General features: G+C 34.5%; 2 protein-coding genes across 3 annotated transcripts in view; one reads left to right on the top strand and one right to left on the bottom strand.

The window, feature by feature from the left end:
- LOC138331629 (branched-chain alpha-ketoacid dehydrogenase kinase-like) overlaps positions 1–12,471 on the bottom strand; it is a 28,530-nt gene that overhangs the window by 5,367 nt on the left and 10,692 nt on the right. The window lies entirely within an intron of this gene.
- On the top strand, positions 1,624–11,735 carry LOC138331627 (uncharacterized). Of its 2 annotated transcripts, none has more exons than XM_069279346.1 (2): positions 1,624–1,754; positions 9,097–11,735. In XM_069279346.1, exon 2 carries the CDS (start codon positions 10,024–10,026, stop codon positions 10,726–10,728), a length of 705 nt encoding a protein of 234 aa, XP_069135447.1. In that variant the 5' UTR covers positions 1,624–1,754; positions 9,097–10,023; the 3' UTR covers positions 10,729–11,735. The 2 variants fall into 2 exon arrangements, with proteins under 2 accessions (XP_069135447.1, XP_069135446.1); XM_069279345.1 differs by lacking the exon at positions 1,624–1,754 and adding an exon at positions 4,075–4,520.

Below are 12,471 nucleotides of genomic sequence, written 5' to 3'. Positions count from 1 at the left end.
ACATAACCAAGCCTGTAGTGTCTTATTTATGTCGAATATCCCAGACAGGTATGTTTCAATATTTGACATGTAATGATTTACCACTTTTCTCTTTGAGGATTAAATGATCACTTGGAAGTAGATATCTACCAAATCAACTCGATATTGCTATATTTAGAAACTTGATATTTCCATTTAAGAAACATCGATATCGAAACAATATTACTAAGTTAACGTCACGTCCGGCGCTGGTCGACATTGCACATGTAACCTCCGGATTTATTACTCAAAATTTGAGGTCTTCAGGGTGGAGTCCTATAGCCACCGTTCGTCTTTCAATCAAATCAAATAATTATTTTGACATTTATTAAAGATATTCTATATCTAATATAAAAACTAGTGACATTTTGTGTCGGTCAATTTAGTCTTGTACCATCAAAGTAGAATATACAAGGACATAGTCATTCAGATCCCCCGCCAATGGAGATATCAAAGCTGAAGTAAGTTTGATTGTGGAGACTTATGTGTATGAAAAAAAAAACAGGAAAAAGGAAGTTGAGCTAAAGAAAGATAGTAGAGCGGGACTGCAATTGTTGAATCAGGTATACAGCCTTGACATTTATATTAGACTATATACACAAAGATGGGTGGAGTTTTGCAAAGTAACATTTACCATTTACCATGATATTTTCAGCAATGTTTCCATGGTAACGGAAAAAGTGCAAAAAATGAAAACCTAAAAATAGCAAAAGGTACTACTAGACCATAAAAAGAATGTGTCTATGAAGTTTCGTGGAAATATCTCTGCTGGTTTTAGAGTTATGCTCCGGAAACCATTCGTACGGACGGACAGACGGACTGACGGAACCCATTTGTATATCCCCCGCCAACTTCGTTGGGCGGGGGATAAAAAAAATCCATCCTACCAGGGCAGTATAACACCACATTTACATCAGGAAATAAAGCTATGTCGAATACCTCGACTGGATACAATGTAACACAAATATTATAATTCCCATATTATATCGGATTTACCCCGGTAAGATAAATTGCAATGCACAAGTTATACAGTCGTATGAAAAATAAAACATGTGCAATACCACTACACTCGTCATTCAGCTAGTAGATTTGAACCAGCAGCTTGATTCATAAAAGTAATTTAATTGTGACATTTTCTTCATAAACTTTTTAAAATGTGTGCTTTCTTCGCGAATATTTTCAATTATGCTGCTACGTTTTTCTGTTTTAGTGGTCTGAATTCATAAATTCAGGATGGAAAGGTAGTTAGCGAACTGAGAAAAAAACAAATAGCAATGCTTTACTTGTTGCAGTATAATATACAATTTGTATTACATATATGTACAAATGTTAAACCTTATGCAATTTCCCAATAGTTATATTAGTTACGCATCAGTAACTAGTAAAAGTCTTTCACGAAGCATTTTTACTAACTGTATAATTTCCGACTGTAAAGCACAACCTAACGCACACGTTGTGCGACTTAAAAGAGAAAATACAAGTGCTTCGTCTGGTATTAACAAATATCCTATACTCAGATACGACTACCGTTTTATAAAGAAATTGGTCTTCGATAAAGTGATCAAATACAGACAAGTTGAGCATGGACTTGGCACCAAGTGACAAGCCCCATTTCTATCGAAGACTCCAACAGAGCTGGTATATAGATCGATCTTGGCAGAAAATCCATTTCAATGTACACAGTGTCTGTATACAGTGGACTGATAAGACGGGATATCTTATCTGTCTGCAAATAGGTAAGTACATTATATGCCTATATATTCTGATAATGTCCAAAATAGTTAAGTTCATCAATAGCATTAATATGGATATATGCTTATGCTATATTATATACATCTTTCATTATTTTCATAACAGCTGAAAATCATATAATCTAATAATGTTGATGTAAACTGCAAAACATAAAAAAGAAGTACGTTTAAATCCATATCGCTTTATGACAGAATAAAACTAGATATTAACTTGTATTAATACAGTGCTCAAATTAATACTGATGCAAATAAAATTAACCATGCCTGTAACATTCCCGTCCCCATATCAAGGTAGGATGGGACGCGATGTAAATTGACGGGACGGGAAGCACATGGATAACAGCTTCATTGCAGGGACATAAATCAACATTGTTACAAAACTATTGAACGTTTCAATAAGAAAATTCCCGTCTGTTACATTGTAATGCACAGCGTATTAAATATCCGTTCCATTGATAATTACGTACACGCCAGCTGATCTACATATCATTGTGTAGTATCACATATTTCTATTGTCATTTAAGGATCATTTCTAGATCTTATCGTGTCTGACTAACGCTTTACATGTATACAGTAGTGTACTTTTGACTTGGCCAGATTTTATAAATCTTCCGTGATATCGTTTAGTCATTATAATATAGCAACATTCTTGTAACCTGATACACACATCATTTGACTTTGTACAAATTGAAAAATTGTCCTAACTTGAAGAGGTATAATAAAGACATAATGAATGTATATATCTTTGAATTCATATCTAATTAAGTGGTTGTTGATTTTGAATAAGTCTAAATGGAAATTCATTACCTAATTACCTGGTATTAATTATCAGGGTAATGATTATTTAAAACGAGTTTACCATGCTTTCCCCTCATTAGCTCCTATTTCTGCCTTTATAACATAGATTGAAAAACAAATATTTAAAAAAAAAAAAAAAAAACATTCGACCATGTTAAGGTTGTGTTTCATGAAAATCCATTATAAAGGAATGTTAATGTAGAGTAAAACACAACACGTTTGATGACTTTGATGACTTTGTACGTCATTAATATTACAACATGAAACTAGTCACGCGTGATGTATTTAGGAAGTGATCAATGAAGCATGAATACCCCCTACAAGAAATCCGTATACTTCTTTCCCTGTATGTAGACGATCGATTTCGATTTACAAGCGGCTATATATTTGATGCTCTATCTAAAATTTAACCGAGCCTATAACACAACTAGGTAACTGTGACATATAGAATATTAATTATTTACAAATGGGATGTCAGCATATACACATAGTGATTTATCGATTGTCTCTTTAAAATTATTGGTTTACTTTAAATATTTCCCAGTGAAAATGATATTGCTTCACTTTATCAACAATAATGAGTGACAGATTTGTCGTCCAACAACTGGTTTATCTGAGTCCTCAACAGAATACATCTATAGTTAAGATACATCCATGTTCTACATCAATATTTTAAACATATCATCCATTTATTTTCCCCATAAACCATTATAATATGACAAACAATTGGTACCGAAATAGATTATCCATTTATTTTCAACGAAAATGTATCGTTAAGAAAACTAATACTAGTAGTTTTGTAATGCAGGTAATTAAATTAGACTCTCCTTAGACTCTCCTATGACAAATGAGGTATCGGCATATTGCAGTCGTAATGCAATCTAGCTATTAATTTGTAAACTTGGTATAAAATAGTGTGCAAATGTTTGAAAACGCTATGAAGTGGATAATATTTTTATGGTCAAATATGATATTTATAAAGTTGGAGTCCCATGAGATAAACCATCGTACTACATGGACATGTACTCATGCACATGTACTAGTGCAATACACTTCTAGTAGCTGGCAATGTGTCCGATAGAGACCATCTGAACATGTGTAGCTTGTCACTTCATTTATTTCCATATTAAACACGTAACTATTAGAAAATGTACCTAAACGTAAACAAACCGTGTTGTTGTTAGGCTGCGAAAAATGTTGTAACTTATCTCAATGTGTTAAATGGGTCTTACATATGAAAAAGGGGCTACTCATTGATCCATTACTATGCATATGTTTAAGGATTTAATGATTAGTAAAGACCAACAATTCAATATCATTATGAGATCTATACACTATTTGAATGAAGGCGTGACTATTAAAATATAATGTAGATCGATCCGGGTATATTTAAATAGGGACGACTTTCTCGTCCGGACACATGTAACGACTGTCCCGTCCTCGAGCGAAAATAACGTTATTCTATCCAATTATTGGTAACAGGTATGATGTCATGAGAGGGGCCTGTGTATATTTTAGTCTTTGTAAAGTAGTTCTTATCTCCTGATCCTGTTTCGTCGGTTTGGTAGGGCATGATAAATACTCCACCACAATTTTTAAATGCCTCTTTCTACACCGAGACTAATCCCCCCAACACCAGCCTTGGTGTGTATTGAAAACGTAATTCGGGGTATTTAAACCCTTTCATTCTCTACTTATATGCGGTCTGCACGCCTAAGGAACCTGAACAATATCATAAGATTGATATATATCTTGCAGTCTATGCTGATCGGGACACTGTTATAAGTATCGAGGTTAGGCCAGTGTCCAACTGTGCTTAAAAGTCGATACCCTGAATAGCTATACATAGTTTTAACAAGTGTAATATTCATCAAAGGAAATGTATCATCTATTAGTCGGTTGGTAGGACTATTGAGGATGAATAACAGGCTGGATATCAATGGCTACACATAGGTAGGTACAATGTACAGTATCAAAGTTCGTCTCTAAAGAACCAATATATAACTATATACAGAGACTAACGGTTAACGTTAACGTTCATCATATGAACAAAACGAACGATAAGAAACGACTTTGAAAATAGCGAGTCTGCACAACGACGGATTGTTATATTTAATGTCTTAATAATTTGTTAACTTTCAAATACCAGTAACATTAAAAATTCGAAAATGAAACAACATATATTTGACATTTGACAATACATGTATACGAAATATAATCGCACTGTTCTCTGAATATTTTTCTCGTCAGTTATTATATTATAACAAAAAACAATCGTTAGCAACTTTCAGTTTACGAAGCGTTATCGGTAATATCAAGAATCAAAATAGCCACCATATAGATATGTTTAGACCAATTATAGAAAATTTTGTCTACAGTTACATATTTGATTTCATGGTATCATAAATGTCGTTAGGAACGTTTAATTCAGTGACAACACATAAGGATACCAGAATATTTACCACAATAACAGCTGTGATTACTACAACCTGGTTACTATACGTGGGAACTAATATTGGTACGAGGTATTGTGACAACGACGTCCAGCTACCTGCCATTTCACAAGCCTTCTATATCTGGGTTGCGTGTTCGACATCCCTGTGAGCATACATTGTATACTTGGTTACTTGCCCAAGGTCGATGATTTACTTTTGACTGTTCAGTTTTCTATATAAACTTGACAATTAATCAAATAGTTATATATCTGTACATGTTACTATATAACATGTAGGAATTTTACACAATACGTCAACCAGGATATACAGCTAAAGAAAAATATACCAAAAATGAAAAGATATATATAGGACAATATTCTGCCTTCATATTAAATGAAACACATTAACTATGTCTTCTCTGATGGCAATGCTCGATAAAAATCAATGTCGAAGAAAACTTAACAGTTCGCACCAGTTCAATAAGTACCTCGCACGATCCAGTGACATTTTTGGTAGGAATAAGAAAGCCGGAGTACACATTCAAGTTTTTACAGCAAATATTTGGTTACAATTAACGGTTCTTAATCTTCACAACACTATTTAATTACATTACCGACCAGCAGTAAACGGTCCTTTTAAATCGAACTCCTCACGCAAATCTACTTCCTACTCAACAACAGAAAATTTATTTGGTAAAGTTAATTGAAAAAATATCAGTTTTAATCTAAAAATCAAACTTATACATTTAGATCTTTTCGAAATTTAATACACACGCGTATTTGAATACATCACGGAATATATGAATCTGTAAATGGACAAAACTTCTTTTTAATTTAAAATTGTAAATCATTTTTTTTAATTTCAACATAACTGCTCTTATCGTGCTTTGTCTAATTTTACAGCTGAGCGTTATACATACTCTGTTGAATAGTATGATGTTCTGTACCGATACTAAAATGAAGTTGGATCACGTGTATTAGATTCATGACGAAGTGGTAACGGTAAAACAGTTTCATATTGAAACTAGAACTGTCGTCCAGGAGCCAAAATAATACCCCCGTCCCAAACCCTAGCTCCCATCCAAATTTATCACAAAGGGGCATGACTCTGAAAAGGGTAGAGGTATTTCAAAATCCGTTGATATCCCTCAGTAGTTTAGGAGTAGTCGGTCCTTTGTTGTGTGTATATGCACAAACGGGCAAACGAAGGTACAGACAAGATGAATACATTATGCCCCCTACCTTTGTTGTTGGGTATAATGATTCTCTATATTAGTATTACCTGTTCAGTACATGCGCCATTCATTAGCTAAAAGCATTTAGACAAATAAAATATAAATTGTGTAAGTCTGTTCAATAATGTAACTGAATATTTAGAGTTATGGAGAAGTAATCAACAACAAAAAATCTTTTGAAAAATTTAAGTTTGATCAATATTGTAAATGATAGCTATGGCACGGTGATCGTTGGTAGAGCACTTAGGTATGGTAATGTCCCGGTAATCAGTTTAAACCTGTCACCACAAAGTATATGTCATGTCTACTGTCGATAATTCTAAATTGCGAAAACACATTCAATCATTGATATTAATACAAATACTTTATTGAAATTAAATAATTTACGGAATATTTAGATATTTAATTCTGCAAATACGTCTAGTCAGGAACATAAATCAATTCAATGCGATTTCAACGAGCCACAACAAAAGATAATTGCGTTATTTAGACTACATCGGAACACATATTGGCGCCGAAACTTTTACTGTATTCCACATTTACCTTTTTACACAAGTGCAAATATTGTTTAGGAATGCAATTCTAGCTCACATGAGTTCCACCAGATTACAAATGATTTGTCCATTAATGTAAATAGCGAAATAACTAATATTGAGATTACATGCATGAAACCATAATGGGCAAAAATTGGTTCTTGATAATTTATTCAATGATTACAATAAATCGAGTAAATATCGTTATATCGAAATTAACTTTAAAATGTATATCCTATGGAACATGCGATCATGTAAGGAAACAAGAAATGCATGAAAGAGCGCTCATTTGTCATATCATGAGACCAATATCTAATTGACAGAGAACTACTTAAAAATTTAGATGCATAAAGTGTCTGAGATTTACAATCAAGTATTAATCAGACATATCACATCTGGGTTAAACCGTACACCCATCATAGAACTTGTTTTCTATAGTATTATCATATATTTGTAGAACTACATTTCTCTTATCCAAGTACTTTTGCGAACGTTTTGCATAAATTTCGTTCCCTGAAAAGTAACTGAAATGTTTAGATATCAGGGACAGATTTTACTCTACATCAACCAATCTACTTTCCATTAGGTTAGATATTGACATACAACTTGATATACCGCACAGATTTTTAACGTAACGTCGGAATACTCATAATCACCATTTATTTGGCAAAATTCACGGAGATAGTATTTCATGGAATATTTCTAGGTCACGAAAACATAATCCGCACAAATATCAGCAGTGGGTAAACCATTTATAAAATGTAAGCTTATCGTCTTATCAACTTGTGAAAATAACGCAATGAAGAATTTCGAAATTTTAGATCCCCACAAAATAACAGAATATATGGCAATGTTAATAATATTAAAGATCCCTTCTCTTCAGTTTTCTTCCCACAGGTGCGCGACCTATGTCCTTAGGTTTGTCTTTATACTGTAAATTAACCCCCATTATCTATCAGTATTACCAAGTATATATAGTTTTTTGTCAATGTTATCATTAGTACAATGGTCACAAATGAAGGATCAATAACTACAGGTATGTTATCAGTTCAAAAATATCCACGAACCGTCAACAGTAAACTTAGAACAATAGCCAATCAACATGGCATTGTCAGCGCGTACCGAGGTCCAGCATACACCTGTTCCACTGAATATTCATAGAGCAGGTATACTGATCATGTTCGAAATATCATATCATCCTAACCTGAGCTAATGTAATGAAAAAAAATCCAGGCTGACAATTGTCTTAATTCTATTGATTACAAAGCACAAACATACATAAATGATCAGAACAACAAACAAACTGACCATGATCCATCCCCGAAATGGCTTTACAGTATTGAACAGCAATATTGGGATTCTCTATTTTTTCAAAATATAAATAAAACTACAGCGTCAACTCATCGAATATGACATCTAAATACGTCTTTGATAAAAACAGTATTCACTCAACATAGATATAGCCTTAAGGTTTGTGGTACTTTGATAGCGTTTGAAATACGAATAACAGGTGTTAAGAGTGGTTTTATTACTAAATATAGCCCACTTCTACCATAGTATGGTTGTGCTCCCGTCTTTATCGAGACTCTAACCTTATAACAAATCCTGTCCTGTGGAGGACGTATACCCCAGCTGCACAAATATAGTAATAACTCCATTAATAGGGGACATTGCAAAATCTTATGTAGATTACTTAACTCCACTTTATGTCAGGGTTCTGTATACCAAATTTTATCAAAATCTGTCAAGCAGTTTTGGAGGAGTTTACCGGACAGGACAAGTTGTGTCTATGGAGACAGACGGACAGACGAACAGTCGGACAATCCGCTTCCAGTATACCCCTTAACTTCGTTATGGAACATAATTAAAGAAATTATTTAAGAATAAACAATAAACTAGTGAAAGCGAACGTAAAATTAATGACTATGTTATTTTGAAAATCATAATTCGCGCAATTCTATGCTACAACCGGGAGAAATCAGCAGGCTTAAAAGCTTGTAAACGTTACATTTTTGCAGTATTTTAAGGTTTCTATTATTCGTCTTTCAAAAAAGTATGTGCATGTAAGACATGCTTTCATATTCATTTACCTATAAATTCTGGTAATGTCGTACACTATTATCATCTATTGACTTCTGTTTGCTTTAATTTGAATTGTATATGTATATCCATAATGTCACCCGGTACACTTGGGGTGCAATCTGTACGCGTGGGACCTAGCAACTTAAACACCTGCATAATGGATGCCAGCGGATGAATTACTCTAGGGCCAAAATGAAGCACTAATATATGTGAATTATTAATTCTACATATTCCATTGTTTGCAGATTGGAATCAATATCACCACGCATAATGGTATTGGACAAATATTGACGGACCCAGTGTCGACAGCCAGTGCCTTTGGTAGAGCTTCTATTGTCACAACCCAATGATGTAAACAAAGAAAACACAAGCAGTTAAACAAGAAAAGAAGAATACACCCGAGTGCTCGAACAATACACAACAACAAACACGAACTATGTGTTTGATGTAATGCTTGCTTTGTGTCTCTACACTGTGTATACACTATAACTGCCGGGTGGTGCCGAACAGCCTTACAGAACACATTGTTAGCAAACAGGTACGTGTTATCAGGTGAAGAAATCTGACACCTAAGAGCCGCCGAATGATTGGCAAGTATTGACCCTAATTATGAAGAAGAGGATACATAATCCGTCTTCAGGGAATCTTTAGAACCGTCTTAACTAGGTGCAAAATGTGTCAAATTTGGAATGCCTGTAATCCTTTGGGCTTCTATCGACGGAAAGTTGGAAAACATTAGGAGTTATCGGTGCCAGTACTTATGTATTGGGGTGAAAGTATCGTTTTGTGTAGGTGACAAACCCACGTGATATATATGGTGTTTCAAACAAAGGGGTTAATCAACGGTCGTAACATAGATACGAAGAAGTATTGGGATTGTGTGACGCTCCATGGTACCGAAAAGGATATCAATAACACATAACTGTGAGATAGTAAAGTAGTTTACTACCTAACGATTCCTGGAGAAGGATCTCTAAATGAGGTGGACCAAGTCTGCTATTTCTAGAAGGACCAAATGTTGAAAGTGTCAGCACTAAATGAGAGTAAATGTAAAAGTACTGATGTGACCATCCACTACGTGGATTATTAGATAAAACCCGTAAGGCTTTGGGTATTTGACGTGGAATAAATAACATTTGAAAACTATCGATTTCTCTTGCGTGAACACTCGCATGAGCTTCCAAAAACCAAGTATGCATATTTCAAACACAATGAGTGAGAAAAGCAAGGATTCTGGATATCAAGAAAATGGGGACACGGACAGGTTCAGAGAGGACAAAGACGAATTCATGAAGCTTGATAACGCTTCTAGTATTCCGTCTCGGAGGTCGGTCCATATAGATGCACCGTCTATCCATTTATCGGCCGAAACAACAAAAACGTCCCTGTCCCTGCCGTTGAATTCGGATGAAGACGAACAGGATGAAATGGACGATGACTCTTGCGCGTCGTCAAGCTCAGAGCTTTCCAACAGTGTCATAAACATGCCTATAAATCATATAGATAGTGATAATAACAGAGTCCCGAATTTAGACACGTCACGACAAATGGCGGTCCCGACACCGGTCAATCTCAACCTCCGAGACATAATGGAACCGCTTGATGAATGGTCGCGTGTGCAAAGTGGTATTCGAGAACGGAAGTATCCAGTGCTACCTAAGATTGGTAAAATGAAAAAAGAATCCGGAAAAAAACAGAATTATGATATGGTGAATTACAACCAACTGGACTATACAAGGGAAAAGATGGAAAACGAGGCGGATTTTTTCTCGGACTATAGAATTAACACAAGCCGTGTAAAGGAAACTCCACGGCAGAACCCCCTCCCGCCGATCAGACAGAATTCCTCTTTCGGAAGTTTTCATTCCAAAAGGTGACACAATTAGTGTTTTTACGCATTTAGAACACTCGGCATCGTCGATCGCACAGACTAACATACATGTAGCTTTGTCGTATGCGTAGCAGAGAAGAGGATGTATCGTTGAAGATATTTTTGAAAACGGAGAAATCTAGACAGTGCTGGTATTGTCACCAGTAATGGCACCTATGTGCAACTAACTTCCAGAAATGAATTCAGTTAAAACTGGATAGCATAGTTATTATCCATTCAATTATCAGCAAAAGTGCTACTCTCTAGAAGGCTGCAACTAAATCATTTGCAGTAGGTTTTTTCTTACAATAACAGCGTGCGTAATTAACCAGTAAAGATCTTAATTCTAAGTTCAAATAATAAATACTTCTCCGTATGCTAGCGATTTTAAGCACGGATGTAGATCAAGATTAAAGAAAATACTTTTGATTGAATTAGATATACGTGTCGCGTAGTATAAACAATGTCTAACTTGAACATTAAATTCGCTAGTTCTATGTATAATTATTAGAATTAACTTCACTTGGTGTCTATCAGACAATTGTATTTATTCATCCCTAGCAGCAGACAGAGTACTAAATTACTTCATGGATTTCGTCTATAGTTTTATAAGTAATGACGAGAGAGTTAGTTTTTTCAGTTAATAATATTGTCAACTAACATATCTACATTTAAAACATACAGATAGCATTTCATTTGTAGATTGGCCATACGAAATCTTTCTTTTTTTCTGTTAAATATCATTTCATTCCAAAACGCTTACTAAATTAAAATGCAAAAATATTTTTTTCCAAAAAAAATGACATTTTTATAAGTATGCCATGTTCACCGCATTCGTACATGAGTAATACTTTAAGTCCACTACCAGGTCGAGTCACAGTACTGGTAGAAGCACTCACAGGTAGTGCAGATTACTTTAAATACATTATGCGGATTAAGATTAGAAATTTATTTCGTGTCATGTGTTCTATTACAGGTGAAGGTAAAATAAACAGTGCTAATCGTTACAAAGGATTATGGATTTTTTATGTTCTGTTACACAAAGAGGATAAATGTAATTGTAGGCGTGAAACAACCGAAGTTTGCCCAGATCATGATCAGCTGTATAGCACTAAATATAACGACAACAGACGGTGATGCATTATTGGAATCTGACCCAAGGTACAGAACAACCACTGATAGTTTACCCACAAAGTGCTTTGAAAGCTACAAACCACACAAGATAATATCCAGCAACCTAACTTGATATTCGAGATAACAGCTATGAATTTAAAACGATATAATGAAAGATGCTGTTAATTATGAACATGCAATTAAGGTGCTGTGCTATAAATTAACTAATTTTCCCGTGGGTTTCGCGTATTTCGAAATACAACGCCGCAAAAATATTGTAAAGGCAAGTAAAGATGAACCTTAGAAGACTAAATCCCGAAAATAAATTGACGTATGAAAAGGTACAATAACACGAAATTAAGCCACCGCGAAAACAAGTTGGTTTACAGCATATGATAATTGGTGTACAGTAATTATAAGTGCAACATTTAAGTAATGTAGTAGAAATCGTTACTAATGAATAATTATTTTTCAGCCTAAAATTTAAATAAGGAAACCACTAGTTTATAGTACAATAAATAACAGTTCGGTAAACCCTAAACGAATTCACATAAAGCTACATTGTATTCCAAAAAACTTTTACTGTTACGTAATCTCCCATTCAATTACCTATTTCCATTAATGCAGAATCGAAACC

The sequence above is a fragment of the Argopecten irradians genome, chromosome 9 (assembly GCF_041381155.1).
Source record: "Argopecten irradians isolate NY chromosome 9, Ai_NY, whole genome shotgun sequence".
NCBI classification, from domain to species: Eukaryota; Metazoa; Mollusca; class Bivalvia; order Pectinida; family Pectinidae; genus Argopecten; species Argopecten irradians.
This window is presented reverse-complemented; position numbering and strand designations above follow the sequence as displayed.